This window comes from Pipistrellus hanaki, assembly GCF_964339955.1.
Source record: "Pipistrellus hanaki genome assembly, chromosome: 4".
NCBI classification, from domain to species: Eukaryota; Metazoa; Chordata; class Mammalia; order Chiroptera; family Vespertilionidae; genus Pipistrellus; species Pipistrellus hanaki.
Genome location: NC_140506.1, coordinates 52,485,950 through 52,509,231, shown reverse-complemented (window position 1 = coordinate 52,509,231; position 23,282 = coordinate 52,485,950). Strand labels below are relative to the sequence as shown.

Genomic DNA, 23,282 nt, shown 5'->3' with positions numbered 1-23,282 from the left:
TGAATGTGTTTATAACCATGTAACAGGCAGCATCTCAAAATGGGTACCGATCATTTCTACGCGGGTGGTGGCCAAACTGCTCCGGCCACAGTCCCTAGAGGCTACTTGCCATCACAGTCCGAGGGAAAGGGCCAGTCCAGCGGCCTTAGGACAGGCTTCACCCAGGATCGGGAAATAACAAAGTGCGGTTATTATAGTCGAAGAGTAACTTTTCACACACTTCCTTTGAAGTCTTAGAATTCCTCAGCCCATTTCTTAACTGCTTTCAGGATTATTCTCCTTAGAAATGTGAAGGTAAGCTTAAAGGGAGCAAAACATGGTAGGTAGGCAGAATCACAGATTGTTATTGCCTTCTTCTCATAAACTAGATGATAAGACCACTACTTTGTTTAAAGATGCACCAGAGTTCTGCTCTGTTACTTGTCATACAATAAAAGAACAAATATATTTTGCTCGCACAAATCAAGTTCAAAAAGGACCTTGAACGTTCTGTTCTCTCAGCCCTGTTCTTTAAGCGTCATAAAAAGTGTCGCATGCTCTTTTTATTTTCTTTGACTCTTTGAAGGAAAAGTATTACTTACTTTCCGTCCCAGACATGGTCACCTCTGTGGAAAATCACCAGGTTTTTCTTAGGGTCCACGGCCACCCCCGAAACCTGGCCTGCTAACAAGTACACGCCAGGCCAATCCAGTGCCTCTTCTATATGGAAATCTACGAAACAAAGCCGTACATTGAGTGTAAACAAGAAAGCTGGTACAACCTCATGAAGATTCACATTCATGCAGTAACGTCACTAGATGCAAAGAAAAAAATAAATCAAGCCGTGCTCTACATGATATTCCACATGCACACGCCAGGCAGCCTCTGGAGCTGTGAATCGGGTAAGCGATTGTGAACTGCCCGGGAATTGCATGCTCCCTTGTCCTATTGATAAGATGCCTATAAAACCTGCTTACCTTAAATCAGTAAGAACAAATGTGAGACCACCTTCTTCTTAGTACGATTCTTATTTTAATTAGTATCTTTGGAAAATGTGGCTACATGGATGGCATCATTTTAATATAAAGCTTCTAAATGTTGTAAATAAATGCCAAACATGGCTAATTAAGCCTCTCTCTCTCTCTCTCTCTCTCTCTCTCTCTCTCTCTCTCTCTCTCAACTCTTGTGTACAATCTGATGTTCAATATACACCAGACCCTACAATAAGCCATCCCTGTACAAGGAACTATATAAGATGCCAATTTCATTTTTTCCTAATTTCAGAGTTCCTATGAAAAAATGGGAGTGGGGAGACATCCGTTTTCACTGCTTATATTTCACTGCTTCTTAACATAAGAAGAAGGAAAAATTACAGAAACTCTTTGTCTGAATGACTTCCAAGCCATTCTTATTTCTGACCAGAATACATTTACAGAGAATAGCTGGGTTCATTTGTGGTAATCCCTTTACAGACATTCAAGTAAAGTGGTATGATGTATGGAGTAGCTACGCTCAGGATATATAGTTACAAAGATGCTATGAAATCTGTTGTATCAGTGTCAATATTTCTTCCCCTCCAAAATGCTTCAAGAGAGATGCTGAGAAGTAGAAAAGAAGCGATTCCAGTCTCATTTATCCTTCCACCCTCTGGAGGATGTAGCAACACTGCAAAAATCTCAAAGACGGGCATTCAAGACAAGGCAGAAAGGGAGGCACAGGGCTTCCAGAATTAGCTTCTGTCTGGGAACTTGAGAGGACGCCAGTGTGAGAATAAACACTTTAAAATAATTCTCTTGACTATAAAAATTAGTAATTTTTCACTTAAAAATATTTTACCTTTGCACATTTATCATTTCTCTTTCAAAAAAATTAACAAAGCATAGCACAATCAATAGGATGTTAGATCAGTTCTGCCTACAAGCTCTGCTGAAGCATCTTTAACAAACATCCCCTAAGTGTACCGTGTAGGTGAGGCATTATGCTAGATTCCGGGAACACACACACACACACACACACACACACACACACACACACACAAATAAACCTACTAGAAATAAAACATAATTTTTAGCCTTGAGGAACTACAGAATGAGAAACAACAGAAAGCAAACATAGGGCAGAGAATGTGGGAGAGGCTGGGAGAGGGGAGGGTGAAGGTCAGACCTGAGAGGTTTCCCAGAAGAAATATTTGTGCTTACACTTAAAGGTAAGTGGGGGGAGAGCATTCAGATCAGAAAGATCAAAAGAGAGGATGCTTATAATTCCAGGATGTGTTTCAAGTTCTTTATGTAACAGGGAAAGAATGCTTGTGTACCTCAGGTGGGAATCCGGAAGCAGGAGGCAGATGAACAGACCCAGAAATCTAGGTTAGACTGGAAAATGTGTTGTAGACAATATGAAGGAATACGGATTTAAAAATAAATGCATCCGTAGTTCTGAGCTGGGGTGTCTTGCTCTATGATTAATTTTGAGGCATGCTGCAAGTACCTCACCAGTAGCAGTAAAGCACAGAGTTTGGGAAAATTTGCTTTTGAAATATGTGAGCGCACATGAGAATGTCATTCCCGCTCACGTGTGCTTTGATATGCCCTCTTGAGTTGGGGAGGAGGGGGGCAGAGTTACAGCTGGCATTTCTAAATCTGTAAACAGTTCTGGGCGCAGCAGTGGATGTGAGAGGGGCTGCTCAGATGAACAGCATTCATCATTTATCACGCTTGTCATAATAGGAAGAAAGGACACAAATTGCTGCTGCAGGCGGTTGGGAGCCGCTGAAGGTTTTAAGCATAGAGTGGCATGATTAAAACCATGTTTGTGAAAGTAAACTATGGAAACAGGGCATAAGCATAGTAATTAGAGATGTCTAGATGGATCAACAGATGGATAAATCATTCCCCAAAGAAAAGGTTTTAAAATATTTTAAAGGTGCTTGAATTTCAGGTTGTACTTCATTCATTCTCATCTCAGTTACAGCGTGTCTGTTTGGGGGTCATGATGCTGTACTCATTCGCCAGCTCCTGAGGATTCTGGATAGGCTCCAAGAAAACCTCAAACCTCATAACAATATAAATTATTAGTTGCTTTAGTCAGATTTTTGAAGCCTAGAACTACGACAAATCTAGATGGAATTTCTCGAGAGCAGGGATCATGTCTTATTCACTGTTTATTCACCAAGGCTTGCACGGGGCCTAGCCTACTGCAAGGGCCTAATAAATGCATGAACCTGAATGGGATGCTGGTCTTTTTTGCTTATTGTTTTCAACTAGCATTTAAACAGCCTTATAATTAACTTGTATTACCCCTTGTTTATCCCTAGCACTACACTAGAGACATTGTGAAGTGACTCAGTAATAAAGGCTAATTGGTGAATTATTTTCATTAAATACAATAAATAGATATTATGGTTCCTGGAACCTTTCTAGTCAGTGGTTCACCAGCTGGTAATGGAATCGAGGTGCTCATGAAGGTGCAGAGATACTAATTCTGATAGAAAAGATGCAATTTCCAAAATTAGTACATTGTTCTGGGATCAAATGTGATTTTCTTTTTATTGTTGTTATCCTTCACCTGAGGATTTTTTACACTGATTTTTTAGAGACATTGGAAGGGAGGGAAGGATAGAGAAAGAGAGAAATGTGAGCGAGACACATTGATTGGTTGCCTCCTGCACATGTCCCAATGGGGGCCAGGTAAGTGCCCTTGTCTAAAAATTGAGCCTGAGACCCTTCAGTGCCCAAGCCAATGCTCTGCCACTGAGCCATACTGGCCAGGGCTCAAATATAATTTTAATAAAATATTGGAAGTATTGTGTGAAGAACTTTAACCTAGCTATGAATGATCCCAATGATCACTGACCTTAGATTGATGTGTTTGAAAGTCTACAAAAATCATTGACTAATGGGTTGCTAACAAGCTATTTTGTCACATATAAGAATCTTTTTTGGTCGGAAATTTTCAATAAGAAAATTTCAAGTAGAAAACTCAGTTAAATATGTACACATTTATTTAAAAGTATATGCTTTTGGTGAATTTTCAAAAGGTAAGGTGCCATCTGAGGAAATATGTAAGAGGTCTAACACTGAGCAAATTGGCTCCTTTATTATTGAGTCACTTTGAAGGAGAAATGTTTTGTGCATGGCAAGAATGTTTGTAGAAATTATATTGAATTGTATTAAATTTCATTAAAAATATAATTGTACATTTATTAAGCTTACCTACCCAAGACCTCAAAATCTTCAGGATCTAGGTCTCTGAGTTAACTAGAAATTCTACAATAAAGGAAAATTGTTCTCATCTGTGAACATTAGCTCAGTTAACTGATGTTTTTGCTTCCAGTGTCACCATCTTTTAAATTATTAGGTAGTTAAAGGCTATTTGCTTCAAAATGAAATGATCAAGAATCAAGGCAATACTTTACAACCAGTGATATGTATATATGGAATTAATACAGATGTTTTCCCAATACCAGTCCACCTCTACATGAGAATCATAGAAGGCTAGAACATACTGGCTCACCCCAGATAATTTTATCATTTCATAGAAAAGAAACCGTGGGCTTAAGCCAGACTTCAGGCATCAATGTCAAGGATGGTTATTTTCTATTAATAATAATAATTTCTCTAATGAAGAAAAATCTCAAAAACCTTATTAAAAAATTGTATGATAAAATATATTTGGGTTCTAACTTAAATTTAACATTAACAATCACAGAGAAGTTCAAATTTTGAGTTCAGATTCATCTTAGTTTTTATTTAAGAATTGATTCAGTACATAATTAATTAATTCTGTGGACTTAAAGTTTTAATTTGAAAATTAAATACACATTTCTTACACATGACCTTGGGAAGCTATTCCCATCAAGAGTCTGCTGCTCTAAATTTGGATGTCAAAGAATAGGATTATTTCAGAAGAACCCTTGCATTTATTATAAATAAAGGTAAATGTTCAGCCTTATATTCCACCATGAATTTATAAAAAAAAGTTACTGCTTTCAGAAAAAATTAAACATTACTATTAAAATTGTATCAATAAATCACTAAAAGGATTAATGATTATACCTTTCCAAGAAAAGATTAATGTTAATGATCAATGCTGCTTTCATATGAAATTATTAATGAGCATTTAAAGGTTCATTTATCTGTTACATAAGGACTAAAGGAATTAGATAACATTGAGAAAAAAATATAATTCCCAACCCAGAACTATGACCTAACCTGAGCATAACAAGGCTCTTCACATTTAACCTTATGGAAAGGATCCTGATGAAATTACTGGGAGACCACAACAAGAACAAAGGGTGGTGGTTGTATTTTCTACACTGGCAAATTCTCATCTAGTGAGGAGAAGATACATTATTTTGGTCAGGGATTGTTATTCATCTGAGGTGCAGGAATAACAATAATTAACTAACAGCATAGGAAAAATATTTACCTATGTCAAAAAGAAAACAAGAACTAATTATAATGTTTCATTTCATGGGAGTGAAGTGAGGAAGAAAGTTAAGACATAACTAGGGGTTCAAAGCATTAGCAGAATTTATTTTCTTTTTAAATAAGAAAATTAGATCAGCATTTTGCAAATGAGATCTTGGTCAATTTGTTTGGATAGTGATTGAGAAAGCATGACCAAAGGTAATATGCAACTACAGTTATTATGATCATAGATGAGATAATGGGATGATTGGAAAAAGGCAGTCATCTTATCTATCTATCTATCTATCTATTAGTATGTTTATTTTATTGTGATAAGGGGAATAACAAAATGATTAAAAAACAAGACTTGGAGCAAGTCTGCCTGACTTTTTTTTTTCTTTTTTCTTTTTTCTTTAAAACTTGGTTCCTTGCACTATCTCCTTCCAATGCCCCAGTTTCTTTCTCTCTACATAAATTTATAAATACCATACTTGTTATGATGATGAAATGAGTTAATGCATCTAAAATACTTAGCTTAGCTCAGAGTAAATGCTATATAGGTGCTTGTGCTTATTATTTTCTTCCCTTACAGCGATTAAAAAATCAGCCAAATGAATGACTCATTTTACTCTATAAATATTTCAGATTTGAACCTAGAGGTAAGCATATGGCTGAAATATGTTAAAAGGATGGACTCTGAGTTAAGTAAAACTTGTCCGCAGAAATTGAATTCAATCTAAGTGTATCATAGAATACTTAAAAGACTCTGAGTTTTCTTATCAGATGGAAAGCATCACACAAACACAGATTATTTTTAAATATATCCAGTGGTGTGTAATTTATGCTGAATCAGGCTTCCATGTGCAATAAAATTTGCCAGAGAATAGCTACTGTGTTTTTTAATGCATTGTTCAATGAATCTAGTTTCCAGAGGCAACTAGAATAAAGACAGCTAACATTTTGCTTTTATTCTGTTAATGTTGTCTCAATATAGATATCAAACTAATGATGGAAATCAAAATAATGTTTGGTGTAAAAAGGAGTGCACTTGCGTCTCAATTTACCAAGTTGAGTATTTTCAAACCGTACATCAAATATCACAGGCAAATATCAAGGCAGATCAATATAAGTAATCAGAGATTTGAAGAGCCATAAACCCAATTATGATAGAACTCTTTCAAATCATTTTCATAATTTATCAAATTAGAGTGCCAGATTCTGCAGCTTTCCTACACATTAGAAGGAAATTCTCTCAGAAGATGCTGCTTATGTTAAAGTAATTACTATTTAGTTCTACTGTATTGGTGCTTAAATTTTTGAAATTTTCATCCAACATGACATTAATGGTAGCAATAATAATCATAATTGTTGTTAACATATTATAACATTTATTAAATGTTTTCTATGTGCCAGAAATTGTTCAAAGCACTTTCCATGCATTATTTGCCTCGGGACCACATATAAATGGTGTTCCCAGGATTCAAGCCAGGCAGTCAGCCTCGAGTCTGAAGTGTTCTATGTATATCATACTACCTCCATGGAGTTGTTTTCAATTTTTTTTTTATTAGACAAATGGAGAGCTACTTGGGCGTGAGGCTGGGAGGAAGCTGTAGTGTGTGTGTGTGCTTCTTTGCATATGTGGTAGGGAGGCGGAGGTTACTACTTCCTGCTGGAGGCACCCTCTATCCAACAACAGTTGGAAAGTCTCTCTGGGCTAGCTGAGCCTGTCTAATACTGCTTCACAGCTGTTGGGAAGAGAATAGATTCTGAACCACCAAAGGTCATGAAGACAAGACTTTTAAAAAGGGGGGGTTTGTGATGGTTGTGTTCATAGAGACACATTGAAGGCACTTAACCATCTTGTTCCTTGGAATGCCAAGGACTTTCTCAGCTCTGCAAAGCTGGAAGATATCAGTCTATGCTGCTCTTCATGGATCTTGGTGCTCACTGACACTCAACCCATAATGAGGTGGAAAGCTCAACTTTAAAGGCATTTGCCAGGGTCTGGAACCAAGTGAAATCCACACCAACCAGAAGGTCCACAGAATGGTGCTGCCCTTGAAACATTCAGGTAGTCCTGGGCCTACCATATTGCAGGTCCAAAATCTGGGAGGGTCAATGAATCTGAAGTGCTGCTTCTGAAAATGGGGATATAAGTGGTAATCTTATCTTCTGAATATGAAGAGATTTGGAAAGTCAATGTATTTTGGGGATTTTAAGCACTTCTTTCTTTGGAAAACAGAGTAGGTTTCAGGTATGTAATGTCTAAATCAAACTATGTTTTTTTTCATTGACACTTACGATGCTTATAAATGATGATGTTTTTTTAAATCGAAGAGTAACAAGCAAACACAAGCCCTGGAATAAAGCAGGCTGAACTCTAATGTTTAACACTTGAATAGAACTGTATTCTAACCCGAGGCCCTTTTGCCTTTTATTCTTATGTTGTTTGGACTGCAACTTATCGTCCTTACTACAGAGGTTCAGACAGATACCCCAGTCTATTTATGAAATGGAGAGGGACATACACTGCCGATTTCTGGGTAACATACTCAAGAGATGCAATTCACGGTTCTCTGGTAGGATTTGAGAATCTAGGTTTCTCAGAAGCACCCTCGATTCTGATGCAAGGGAGTGTAGGGACAGCCTTTTGAGAAACACAGTTTTATTCAACAAATTTAGAATCCATTTGAGCAGAGCTAATGTCTAAATAGGAAGAGGTAAAACATCTGGGTTCCAGTTAACATCTCATAGAGACCATGAGGCCATTCCCAAGGGACAATGCTAGACATTTGTGTCAGAAAAAAAACAAAACCCCGCATGCTAATTTTTTTCAATTATAAATACAAATCAGATGGGTGTTGAATAATTTATGATTTCCTACAAAGCTGTATTGAAAACATTAAATTGGCAGCCTGCGCTATTCCAGCCCACGCACAGGAAGATGCCACGCACGGCCATCGGTTACTTTCTGGAGACGATGCCCACATGCTGTGTTATCAGGCTTCCCACATTAGCAAGGAACACAAAACACAATCAACATCACAGAGGCCACAACACAATGAAAGACAAAGAAGAGGCATCCATCGCTTGCTGGTACAGAAACCTGAAGGGAATAAGGTATTGTCCTCTAATTATGGCAGCCAATCATGGTTAGAAATAAAGATAAATCTGATAGTTACTCCTTGACTGGAGGTCCTTTCAGAAATAACTACTTGACTTCCCAATTAAGGTAGTAATTAACGATGGAACTTAAGGAATCAAAGTCATAAGCATAGTTACAATGTACAAATCAATGGGATGAGACGTAAATGATTCCTTTGAGAAGAAGGTAAATACCTTAATAGCAGGTAGTGCATTGTAAGTATTTCATACATGGGGAGTTTACATACCATGTTTTTGAATTTTCAGTTTCTTCCCATGGAACAACATGGAGAACGTTGATATAATAAGAATTTGTTACCATGAACTTCATATGCTACCATCCCCAACACGATACAAGTGTTTCTGGTCCTGGTAATTCTGGCTCACCAGTTGAATGGATCTGAATTTACTTAGCATTGGACCAAAACACAAAGAAATACTCCTCAAAACAATGTGATATCTGATAACCCAAATCTGATTAACATTTTTTTAATGATAAGTCCTTTTTATTGATGAGTTTTTTCACCATTGTTATTCCCTTCAGATTTTGCTACTGTGCATTGCAGCATTTATTCTCCCAAAAGCCCTGAACGCACCTCCTGTGTGTTCTGATTCCCAGGTGCCTTCACCAGGTAGGGGCTGCGGTACTGAGGAAACTCTGCTCTCTGCGGGCCTCAGAGTAGATTCTAGTCTGTGAAACTTGTGAATTCTGTCTCTGACAAGAATAGCATTGGCCCTCTCCTCATGCTCTGCACTCTCTCTTGCATCAGATCGACCAAGGTCCTTCTTTTGGACTACATTTGCAATCTCAGCTACCAGGTCTGCCTCTGATTCTGCCTTTTCGGTAGGATTGTATTTATGCACATGAACAACATCTTCCCTTTCTCCTAGCAGCTTGGAAAGCAGTGAATAGAAATCACCTGTGGAAAAAAGAGAAGAGATAAGGGGGGGAGGGTTGATAAAATTCCAAAGTTGACAAACTTTTGTGTCTTAAAAATAAGTGGAAGAGAAGGTTGCTCTCAAACTTTCAAGCATGGGGGGGGGGGGGGGGGAGATAATCTTCCAGAAAATGAAAAAATATCATGCTTCACATTTCATTTTATACACCACCTATTTCTGTTATCTCAGGAGCCAACCATACTGAAAAACCTCTATTCGCATTTTAGTAGAAACAAAATAATGCACATATGATTGTATAGTGCATGCATTTTTCAATAAATGGTTTTCACAGTATAGTTGGATTGATTTGAAGTTAGAGACCATCAGATTTCTAAAAGAAAATATTATCAACAGCTATATCAAAAACAGTTATCTTTACCTACAAAGCCTTTGAGGTTGTCTTTAAAATTCTATTAAAGTATAATCTACAAGAAATTAAATGTATATTTTTGAACAGTTACTATAAAACACAAAAAATATAACAGATATGAATCAGCTTGGCAACTGGAAAACCTAAGTTATATTGTGTTACTATAAGTAGCTCTATTGTTGACTTTAAACAGTAAGTGAACAAATTCCAGAAAAATAATTTTGTGAGAAAAGAAAACGTTTTAAATCAGTTTCAAACAAGAGAAGATGTTAACAAACTAATATAATTGGAATGATTCCATGCTAAAATGTATTCAATGTCTTCCAATGCTAAAAAGTAAACTTGGATAGGGTAATCTACTTCCATAAAAATAAATTATTTATAAAAGATTTTGACAGGTATAAAACATGCCGTGGAGACTTCATGGAGTATTTTAATCATCATTTACATGTATGGCTTCAAATCCATTTACAAAAGCTGTGTGAATGGGAAACATATGTATATTCTAAATGGAAACACAATTTGCTTTCCTAAGCCAAACCCAAAGGTAACCCATAGCTCCTCCTTTTCCTTATTCTAAGTCCTGCTAATAAAATTACTAATTCGATAGAGTCCTATTGCTTGTTTTAATTACATTTCCAACACCATCAGATAACATTTGTAAAATCTTTCTTATGATCATTAGGAAATGAAAATGATGACTGATTTAGCCATGGTATATTTCACTAAAGAATATGTTATTGAGAAACTGGTATAAGGAGGATATAAAAATCTTTCCAAAATGATGCTAAGAGACCCTGTCATGTTTACAAATATTCTTGGGTGAATAATTCCAAGTAGGTTTTCAATTCTTGCCCATGAAAGCAGCTTATCCCAGGTGAAATCTTCAATCAGAAAATAATTAGCAGTTAATAGGGCCAATCTCAGTAGAATGAACAAAGCAAATTACAACTCAACCAAATCTGTTAGGCCACAGTGGCATTCTGCCTCATAAAAGAGAAATTAATCCATCACTACTAAATTCTCCTGCCCCAAACACTACACATGAAGAGTTCAATATGCTGTTATACAGCGAAACATTTTACATGGAAAATAAAATACAAGATTATTTCAGGGACAGAGAAGCAATATGATTTTAAATCTTGAATCAATGCCATTAGGCTAATATTGATGGAGGGACACAGACTCAGAACTATGCATACTATTCAGTTTTGTCAGTTAAAAACCTAAAATCTGTGGTAATATACCAAACACAGAGCACTCAGTTCCTCTGAAATTATCACTTACAATGATCACTGGGTTAGGACAACCAAAATTTAACACTGTAATAGGCATGGCGGCAGGCAGGTTGCATTGCTCTTGTGAGAATAGTTTCTGAGAAGCATCTCGATAAATAGCTGCTCCTGGGGACAGAGACCACTAGATGGCTATCTCTTACATTCTTATACACAAACCAGAAAGGGTTTCCCCCCATCTTCTGGTGTACAAAATATATAAAATCTTGACATTTAACCATTTTTATTAGTCATATCATGATCCCGATTTAGGGAATATACCTAACCTTGAGTGTAATGGATGAAGTAGAATATAAACAAAGGAAGCTTTGTGGTCTCTACCACAACCTCATCTCCTCTCAATGTTCCTTTCTTTCAGTTCCATCAACTCTCATATGTTGCTTTCTCTTTCTGGGACATTCTTTCTCTAGTAATCAACTCTTTGCTCAACCTTCAGCTATTATGTAGGCATCACTTATACCCAGGAAACTACTTCCATTAAGAATTATTTTTTTTAGATTTAAAAAAGATTGTTAATGTAATATGCCCAGTCCAATGTATATCATAAACAGGTACTACTAAATTTCAGCCATTATAATTACCAGTGAAAGATATAAACTATAGTTGCAACAGGCACCTGCTTTAATCTATTACTTACCTAAAATTAAGTAATTTGACTGAATGGGTTTGGTATTTGGAAAACACGATTGCGGTAGTCAGGAAAAGAAATGCAGCATAGTTAGCTACAAGAGAATCTAAAACACTACCAATTAAACTCCAAGTTGTGTGCTTGCAATAACTTCGTCATGCCTCAAAAGGCATTTTTTTGTTTTTTGTTTTGTTTAGTAAAGACCACACCCTATTCCCTACCATTAACATGGAAATTCTTCGGTTTACTTTTAGGAATATGGTGAGATCAAACTAAAAAATGAAAACACTGAAAAAATTGGCCGATAAGTTTGTTTTGTTTTAAATAAATGCTTTAAGATTATTGGATGAAAAAAATGTGTATCACCACTTTTAGACAGTATAAAATCTTAACTGTGGCAGGCATTTTAATTTTTAAAATGACCAAAAACCTCTTGATAATCTTTCAGAACATAAACTCCCATTTCCCCACATATATCACCAGTATTTCATTACCTAAAACAAGCAGCTCTTGTTATGGCTAATTGTTCTGTGACTTCCATGGGACAAGGAGAGTAAGTGCGGGCTCATCAGCAGTTTAACCACTGACAAGTATGCCAACTGGCCAAACTGAGAGAGAAATGGGGAATGAAAAAATGAAAGCACTTCTTTTTAGATTTGAACGTTTTGCTTTTTGACCCAGTCATGGCTGGTTAAGGTCTATTTGGGTTATTGACTGTTTACTTATTACTAATCCACAACATTTTATCCTGCTAGCCTTAGAGAAATAAAAGGCATGACCACGGTGACCCGCTTAGGGATCAAATTAAAGTGAATATGTTTCCTCTAACAGGACTCATCTGTTTGAAAAAATATAAAAAATGACTTGAAAAATAAACGGAGAGAAATATTTTCTAAAAGGAGAAATTAGAAGATAATGGCTTTTGCAACTAGCACACACAAGATCTGTATTGGAAAGCCAGCCACGTGATAAATGATCATTCACATCTGCCTATTCTGTTATTAGGAAACTTAGCTTCCCAGAGCCTTGGGGGGCATTTAGAATGGTGTTTGATAGATGAGTTCAATAAATAAAGACTTTGAGCTGCTCATAAATCACAGCAAACTGATAGATTTTTAGTGAATGGGAATACAAACAAGAATTGTATCTTCCTTAAAACAGTAAAAAAACATTGGGAGCGCTCAAAATTTGCTAAGAAGATGCTGCTAAAGTCATTTGTACTTTATTAAGAAAAGAAGGGACTATCCTATTTTGAAAAGAGTAAAGGAATATAAATTTTAGCTACTAAGCCTAGTCTTTGTCTCACTGTTCTCATAGTTTACCAACTATTACTTTACTAATCTTTTACAGTAATCTATTGTCATTTTAGCTTGCAGCTTTGATCCCTTGATTTGATAAAACATGCCAATGATAATTTCATTTTTGTGAGCATAAAATCACTATGAAATTACTCTGTTTCACAGAAGGGGTCTGAAGACCTTTAATTGTCTGGGGTCATAAAGTGTTTTCCCGCTACAAATTGTATTTTTGTCATAGTCTCCCTGCCTTGGGAATATAGTAGCTCACGTTGACCTTTGAGCAGAAAGATTGATTATATGTGGGCACAAAGACTACAATGAGAAGAGTTTGGAGCAAACTGAATAAAACATGTTAAAGGCCCTTTTTGCAGAAAAAGAAATGCTGTCCAAAGTGTAATGTACATTCACAAGGACACACTGGTTTTATAGAATTTGACTTTCAATTTTGCCTTGAGTTTTTTCCAATATATTGAATCTTCCCAACACAGCTGACATAAATTTCAATCCTACAGCTATACTCTGAATTTTAAAGGAGAGGAACACTCAAATCCCGAACTCTTAAATGCAGCTGGCGAGCCTTTTAGTTTCAGCCCATATTCCCTGCCTAAACAATGTTGATACAAAGCTCGTATATAAGAAATCATAATGGAAAAAAAATAAAAGGAAAGTACAAAGCATGCTTTAGTTTTCTGAAAGTGCTAACCATTAACACATAAGTAAGGGACAAGTGTGTGCGTGTCTGCTCTGGAAAACTTCAACACTGTCATCTCATTCTGTACAGTCTCCTAGGATTCATTTCCTTTGCCCAGAATCACTGTCTAATTGGGTTTTATTGTTTAGCTTATTGTACTTATTACATACATAAATAATTCTTCAATTACAATGCTTTAAAAGATGAGGACATTTCAGTTTGTTTTGAATATTTATTAGTGTTGTTTTGCAGGCAGGCATAATCAAGTCATTCACAGAAAAGCTCACCTATAGGCAAATAGGCTATTTTCAAAACAGTTTGTTTTGGGATATTATAGAGCAATTAAAAAGTGTGCTTGCCAACCTGCTGAATGGGAGAAGATATTCGCTACTGACACATAGAAAAGGAGTTAACATTCAAAATTTATAAAGATCTCATATGACTCAACACCAAGAAATAAACAATCTAATTAAAAAATGGGCAGAGGACCTGAATAGACACTTCTACAAAGAAGACATACAGATGGCAGCAGACTTATGAAAAGATGCTCAATGTCACTAATAAGGGAAATGCAAATTAGAACCCCAAGGAGGTATCATCACACTCTGGTCCGAATGCCAGCAAGTGTTGGTGAGGATGTGGAGAAAGGGAATCTTCATGAACTGTTGGTGGGAATACAGATTGGTACAGCCAGTAAAGGAAAATAGTATGCAGGGTCCTCAAAAAAAAGAAAGAAAAAAAGAACTGCCTTAAGGACTCAGCAATTCTACTTTTGAGTATATATCTAAAGAAACCCAAAACCCTAATTCAAAAAACTATATGCACCCCTATGTTCACTGCAATTTTTTTTATAATAGTCAAGGTATGGAAACATCCAATTCATCAATAAATGATGGAATAAAAAACTGGTGGTATACACACACACACACACACACACACACACACACACACACACACATATAATGGAATATTACTTGAACATAAAAAAGAATGAAATCTTACCATTTGTAACAGCATGGATGACCTAGAGTATATTGTGCTAAGTGAAATAAGTTAGTCAGAGAAAGACAATTATTATATAATTTCACTTACATGTGGAATCTAAAGAATAATATAAACGAACAAACAAAATAGAAACAGACTCATACATACAGAAAACAGACTGATAGTTGCTAGTGGGGAGAGGGACTGGGGGAATGGATAAAGAGGTGAAGGGATTAAGAAGTAAAATTTGGTAGTTATAGAATAGTCACAGGGATATAAAGTACAGCATAGGTAATATAGACAATAATATTGTAATAACTATGCATGGTGCCAGGTGGTTACTGGAAATACCATGGGGAACATTTGTAAAGTATATGTTTTTCTAACTAATATGCTATACACTTGAAGCTAAACCAAAATAATATTGAAGGTAAACTGTAATTGAAAAATAAAATTAATAAAAATTAATTAAAAATTGTGCTTGCCAATAATTTTTACAGGAGAAATATTCAAGAAATAATACCGTTAAAAAGATAAAACTATGCATATATTTAAATACTGTTAAATAATGTGCATATATGGATAATACATATTTTACACACAGATATACATATATACCCTTATTTCTAGGAATTATGTATGATTTTTATTTGCTTCCTCATACTTTCCTGTAATTTCTGCATCTTCTATAATGAATATTATTTTTAAAATCAGTCAAGCAGTATTTTTAAAGTACTTAATTAAAGCCTTATTAAAATGTTTCCCATGTTGCATGATCCAGACATCCTGACAGGTAGAGCTATATCATATAATGAGGTCTTCCGGTGTGTTCACAATTACATCTTTTGAGACAGACTCTGAGATGCAATTGCCTTACCCCAATTTTGGTGTAGAAGGCGCAAATAAGACAAGGATGCTGCAGAAAGCTAATGTGCTGTGAGCAAGCACAGGCTGAGTTACATGGATTTACACAACTCAACATATTTCTTTCAAACTAATTTGCAATTAAGATTAATATTCTGGCAAAAAATTAATAGCTAGCAATTTTAGTGATAAGAATTTCAAAGAAAATAAAATACTTAGATTGCTCCTAGGGAAACAGAGTATTAGATTAATCTGTGTTATTTAAATAGTTAGCTGATTTACTTTGAATTTTTTCCCTCCATGTTAGAGGTACCTAAAAGTTCCTGCCAATTTGAGGCACAGTTACACATTTTGTTTTCAGCTTATGAAATATGAGTATTTCTCTTTTTTACTACCTTAATAAAGGTTGTCCTTTCTTTCCAACATAACGTATATTATATACCTTCACTTTTATTGCTCCTATCTGCTTTCCAATGTTTTAAAATACAAAGCAAAAATAAAATACTGTTTGTCTTATTCATGTAGAACTATATCTAATATTAAGGCACTGATTGATGGGCACAGTGCCTGCCTTGGAGAGTATGTCCTCTGATGTCTCAGATCTTTTCCTTCCTGCACCTCAACTGTTTTTTTTTTTTTTTTTCAATGAGGGTTGGTCACCTTCTGTGAAACCAACATAGATTCTGTTGTTTAGCGTGTGGCTAAAACAACTGAAATAATTCAGGGCTTTCATTTATTGGAAATTAAAAAAAAATAAAGAATTAGTAGAACCTGGAAGAGTACTTAGAACATACATTTTTTTTTTTTTGGCCTGATCACAAAAAAAAAAAAAAAAAAAAAAAAAAATGCAAAGGGTTAAGTTGAAGGCTTAATTTAAAAATCTGCCTACATGGAATAATTTATATGAAGAATTAGAACCCTTCTATTAGCCACTTGGAGGGAATGAATGCAAATAGACATTTGTGCAAACAAACATCTCCGGGAAGCACTGGATACTCTCTTGGTAATAAGTTGATTTACCCTGTGTATTGCAAGGAGATAGATTGATCTCATTAGACTATGTACTGTGGTGTATAAATACTTATCTGGTATATTTCTATACTTCTCTTTCAATCCTAGACCAGTGGTCCCTAAAGACCAGTAGAATAATACACAAGCTACATGGGTCACTAAAATGACTTTTGGTGAGATATTTATTTTCACAAAATATAGGAGGTGACATTCTGATAGACCCACTAATTTCAATATATGAATACCATAGCCTATTTTCTTCGTTATGAAAACTGAGTCAGAATAATGTTTCCTTTTCTTTTAAAATATATATATATATATATATATATATATATATATATATATATATATATATATATATTATTGATTTTTTTACAGAAAGGAAGGGAGAAGAATAGTTAGAAACATCAACGAGAGAGAAACATCGACCAGCTGCCTCCTGCACACCTTTTACTGGGTATATGCCTGCAACCAAGTGTACATGCCCTTGATCGGAATCAAACCTGGGCCCTCTAAGTTCACAGGCTGACGCTCTATTCACTGAGCCAAATCAATCAAGGCAGAATGATGTTTTCTTACTTCCCAAGTAAAATCACTTTATAGAATTTTTATTCATAAATAGAAAGAAACAGTTACCATAGTAAAATAATTCATGTGTTCATGCAATTCTTTCCTGGTACCAATAAGACTTTTGGGTATATTTAAACTTCTTGATACTATATATGTGCTACCAAACACAAAACGGTAAAAAAATGAATGCAAAGTATACAAATGTTTTAAAGGATTTGGTTTGCAGGCATATATGATATTCCCTAAATCCTATTATTTAGAAAGTACTAACTTCCAAACAACTGGCAATAAACCAAGATTCTGGAGAGCAATTTCTAAGTGCCAGAATATGCAGTATTTGACATATAAGTATGAAGTATTCCACTTAAAATAAATAGAACCCAGGAAGAACGATGCCTTAACTCATCCAAGGGCAATTTAACACAAAACTACAAATGCATAAAACAAGAATCCCTCCTACCTTACTGAAGTCAGAGAAGAAAGACTTAAGAGAGTCAAGAGGTGGGTTCAATTCTTAATTTCTTTTTTTCTTGAACCTCAAATATAGTTAGTGAACACACCATACTAAATACATAGGAATTTAAACGGTAAAAGTTATTAGATTTCAAAAGCAGACTTCTAATTGTTTCTAATGGTTATATTTGCACTATGTATAAGAGTTACAATATTAAATAAGTAAAAACAAAGAAAAATCTAATGGGACTAAATTACACTAATGAATTTTACTTTCAATGCAACCAGTAAGAGCAACAATTGACCATTTTCTCATAAATTATGCATTAATCAAAACAGCAATACACAACATTGGAGGCTCATAAAGACATAAAATATTTCAATAACTTTAAAATGTGTCTGCCTACTTAGATAATGAACATTTTTATAGGCCTAGCTACAGAAATAAGCATACATACCCTGTCCTAACACTTCTTCTTGTTTTGGCTGCTGAAGTAAAGAAGTCTTATCTTTGTTCTCTGTTTCTGTAAAGGATCAAAGAAGCAGAGCATAAATTTTTAGTATACATTACATGCTTCTAAGTAGTTTATTGGAAATATGCCACCAACATAAAAATATTATTCAGGGACTTGTGTTTCATTAAAGCAACAGTAATATAAATTTACATGTAGAAGTACTCTAATTCACCCAGAAAAACTAAGGTAACCACCAATAACTTAATAACTAGATCTATTACCCTTTTAGTCATCTATAAATGATACAGAATTTTATACATGCAATAATAAAACTGTCCATGTTTCTTTTTTTAACTGAATTTTATAATATTTTAACGCATATTCTTTAAATACACCAGGATCTTAATAAATGACCTGATTGCTATGTTAACTTCTTTCATAAATTTCCACCAAAAATTATAAATTTCTCTAGTATTTTAAGAACAAACTTGCAAAACTCAGTAAAGTCTCAGCATACTGCATTTAATAAAGCAGGGTGTAGGTTTTGAAATTTTAATCTAAAAAATGACCACCAATATGACTGTTTTGCAACGATTCTGAGAGAATAAGACCAAAAAGGCCAAGACTAGTAATGCTTCATAAATCAAGAATTGTTCTTTGCTTGACAAGGCCCATTAAATAGATGATTGAGGGTATGACTGGAAGCGATACACCATTTTCATTGGCAAACTCTAGCACTCTTTAGAACATGGTATATAAATTCATAAATTGCATAAGTCATTACTGGCTATGGGTAGAATGAAGTGTGAAACTAGAAAGTACACTTTAAGTAAAGAAAAATCTAAAATAATTGGAATCAATCCCCAAACTAATACCTTGCACCACTAGTTGAGATTTTTCATTTTACCTGTTTTGATGGGGGCATGTCAGGAGGGAAGGAAGGATTTAGAAGAAGGAAAAGAGGGAGTCAGATTATGGGAGCAGATGTGATTGTTGGACAGAGAAGAATGATTTTAAAAATTTAATCAGCTAGTTAAATGAAACACATAAGGCAATAGAAAATACAAAACCATATGTTACTTTAAATGACACCAATTTTACCTCTGTGATGTCCATGCATCATAACCATATCAGACTTCACAGGAATTGGAATATTGGCCTCTGGTGGTATGTTTCTGAACATATCAGGAGCTACATTCTGTGTACAGGTCATGAAGGAAACTGCATGCAAGGCTTCCATGTAATACATAATGTATAAGTTGCACATTTCATCATTAGATGTGCCACTGTGGGCAGAAAAAACAGACACAACAAATCAGCCAGTCACATAAAACACATTCTAATGCAGGAAAAATGCAACCAGTAAATCTGCCAGAAATGGATTCAAAGGTGAAAATAGTGTGCATTTATTTTATGGCTTTCATTAAAACCCATCCCAGTTTCCAGCACCAAAAGCACATTGTCAGAGGCAGAGTTCCACTTAACAACGGAGTACCCATTTGCAGTCTCTCCATGGATATCAGCAAATACCGCAGCTGGAAATAGCAATGGAGTAGCAGCGAGATAACTGTCTTTCCTCTTCTAAAGCCTTTTATTCTTTAGTCTTTCTTCCATTCGCTAAAATTCGGATTGGGCAGCGTACCTCGCTTATGGAAAAATCTTAATTATTTACTACGTAACAGTAAAATCCAGAACACTTAGACAGAAATGTCGTATGTTATTTACAATCTTTAAAAATGACTTTTTCCACAACTCTGAGAGTCCTGGAAGTTGTTTTTGCTTACTGCCACCTCCTCCCTTGTGGTCAGGTGAATCGTGAATCATGTGCTGATACTAAAACATCATAATTGTTTCCCTAATATCTGATGTGGCACCTTGGCATCGACAGCAGAGAAAAATGGGGCCTCGGATGATAGAAAAGGAAATCAGCCATAATACCCATGTTTCCCTGAAAATAAGACATCCTCCGAAAATAAGACCTAGCGCATGGAAAGATAAGACATCCCCTGAAAATAAGACCTAGCGCAACTTTGGGAGAAAAAATTAATATAAGACACTGTCTTATTTTCGGGGAAACAGGGTATCTCCGAAGGGCTCAGCCCTGAATGGGATCTGCTATGCAACTGAATGACTCACTGTTAAAAACAGATGTTGCAACAGAGAGATGGGCACTTCCAAGAAACAGTTCCCAGCAATATAAATAATGCTTGGTGGTTTAGAAAACATGTTTTTTTTCTTCCTCGGTTCACATGGGTTACTATGCATTTCCTTCTCTTCACTATTATTAGGAAGGAATTGTTTACATCACCACAGAACTTATATATACCACGGCAGGTCGGGCACAGGAATAGTCCATGAACTCTGACAACGTTTAGCAAGCCCATGCTAATAAACAAGTTACACGGTGGACGGTTTGCAGGGCAGAAATGCGTCACTGTTGGTTTTTCCAGCCATGTCATGCAGCACTCACTTCCTCTCCATAGCAACAGTAATGACATCAGCAAGGGGAAGAAAAAAAAATCGTTTCCAAACAGGGATGTGGTTTCTCTCAGCTCTGAAAATTGAGAGCCCCTGAAAGGCCACAGGCATGAGCCCCTGCCCTTGGGAAGCTCTGTCGATGCTTTAAAAATAATTTGGCTTTTCACTCTCTGAATCTGATACCTGGAAACATACTTGTTCCTCCTGTGGAATGTAAGCAAATGTTGAAGTGCAACCCCAAACAAACACATGTTCCCCACACATATCTTTAGGTGTCAAAACACCATTCCTTAAGAGTTACATTTTAACAGCCGTGGAGGTGGTTAGAAAATTGTGTGCTCCACAAGGAATGGCTGGTGCTAAAGTAATAAATCAGAGCCTCCTGCCATAATGTCCTCCCTCCCTGTTCAAAATGAGGAAAAATGTTCAGATCAAGAGAGAGAAATGATGGAAAAGAATTTTAAATTGTGGTTCCTTCTTAGAAAACCTTGAGTCATCTAGCAGACAAGGAAAGCAAAATAAGCATATAAGCTTCTCTAATTAATGAGAGAAAAAAATTAATAACTATATAATAATAAATGAACTTGCAGCTGATTTTTGGACAGATCCATCCATATTTTTCTTTTTTGGGGGGAATACAATGCCCGTGTTAGCTCTAAACATGTGGTTTAGTGATACAGCCTGATCTACTCACCAATGTAGTTCATTTAAGGTACTGATTCCTATTCAAAATAGAGCTGACCAAACAATTTAAGAATCTTTGCTATTACAAATAAAATTTTATTGAAGAGCTGAAAAGAAAGTAATATTTTATTCTTTTCCATCTGTAATTAAACTCTGAGTCAAGCTAACTCCGAGCTCTTATCGAAAGGATTATATCCTAAACATGTGTGGATTCCAGTCATTTTTAATGCTAGAGTTTGCCTATTTTATTTCACATTCATCCTTTTTTCACTCAGAAAAAAGATAGCAACCCCCAAACCTGACTTTAGCCAGAGAAATTGCTTTCAGTATTTCTATGGGAGAATTCTGACACCCCAACCCTTATTTTCCATAGAGAATAATTCTGTAATCAAACTCTGTGAATCTGAATAGCTATTAACATGAGGAAGTATGGAGGGAGACTGTGTTCACACATCTGCCCTGACTCCACTGAATGGCCTTTTAAACATTCCCTAACGCTAGTGTGATTCTCTAAATGATGATTGCAGGCATCACTTATATTCCAAAATTACAGCGTGCGTTCCTTTCACCTTCTTGCATAATGAAGTGCTTTGGGGATAACTACTTCTTTATGCCAGCTAGCTTTAAATCTGACAAAGGGTGGCGAGCCCGGACATAGCCTTCAATAAATATTTGTTAAATGAAGAAAGAATGAATAACCTATTTTAATAAATGTTTACAAATTACTATGGCATAAACTGTTAGCCCTGGTATATACTATACTGCCAAGTCAGGTCAATTTTGCAAACTCAACTGATTTATGGCATTTAAAAAATATTTCTATCTATCTATCTATCTATCTATCTATCTATCTATCATCTATCTATCATCGTCTAGCTACCATCTATCTAGTATCTAATTGATTGATCCATCCATCCAGGTTCTATGAGAATTTCCATAAAAAGTAATTATTTCATATTATAATGATATATAACAGATAATTAAGTACCAAGTATTCTGAAATGCACCATTTAAAAACTCCTCAATATTATGGTACATATACCTTGACTATGTCTCAGACAGTGACACTTCTCTTTGATGAGTCACCCATTCCTAGCCCCTGTCCCTTACTAGTATACTCAACAGATGTGAGGCTTAAAAATAATCAGTGATGGGTACTACTAATTTTGGAAAGAAACTAGGACATTTAAAAAAAGTTATTTTATAAAACTTTTGTTTCCTAAGATGTTTCATGGTGGCTTTAAACTTATACATTAAGACGTTATTGATCATATAACTCTATCTTTGCACATAATGCATTTTTAATGACTGAAGTGTTGTGCTTGGTATCTGTGCATATTCACTAGACATTCTTATATATACATGAAATAATTAATTCCACATGAATAATATGACTAACAAAACTGACCAATTCTTAAGAATTAATTTTAAATTTTAGCATATAAACTTTTAGGCAAATTAGCTTAATTGGCTGACAATCAAATTCTTTTTTTGCTTGTTTAAACTTGACTAAACATTCAAAATAAATTTAGGTGTTTGGTTAAATATAAAATGCATTAATAAATGTTTCATGTCTAATGCACTCAGGTGTAGGATATTGTTTCCTCATAGGTTAATTAATACTATGCTGTCAGTTTATACATTAGTACAATTTTGTCTAGGAGATACTATTCAAATTTACTAAAATATTAAAAGAAATATACCTGTATTAAAAACGTTACCATTAAGTATTAAGTCTTTATTGATCTGACTTGTCTTAAACCCACCTATTTTTAAATGGTAAACCCACCTATTTTTAAATGGTTTTATTTTGAGATAAATCCCAGGAATGGAAAATCAGTCCTTAGTTTTTAAAGTTTTTTTTTTTGTTTGTTTGTTTATTTTTTAGTTAACTATGCTTGTTCTAACTAAGCAACATTTTCACCAATCCGAAAATGTCCAGTTGAGATTAGCTTGGATTGGGTGGGAGAATCACTCATCTGTAAATCTTCCTAGTAGGCCACTGATGATACAATTTTCCTTTAAAACCTA

General features: G+C 35.2%; 1 protein-coding gene across 10 annotated transcripts in view; it reads right to left on the bottom strand.

Annotated features, from left to right (window-relative positions):
- PAM (peptidylglycine alpha-amidating monooxygenase) overlaps positions 1-23,282 on the bottom strand; it is a 238,202-nt gene that overhangs the window by 31,336 nt on the left and 183,584 nt on the right. For all 10 annotated transcript variants that reach the window (XM_084881780.1, XM_084881786.1, XM_084881787.1 and 7 more), the window contains 4 exons: positions 19,191-19,375; positions 18,093-18,158; positions 9,128-9,451; positions 582-711 (listed from right to left, as the gene is read on the bottom strand). In XM_084881780.1, the coding sequence (XP_084737906.1) occupies positions 582-711; positions 9,128-9,451; positions 18,093-18,158; positions 19,191-19,375 (705 nt within the window). The remainder of the gene's footprint in view (positions 1-581; positions 712-9,127; positions 9,452-18,092; positions 18,159-19,190; positions 19,376-23,282) is intronic.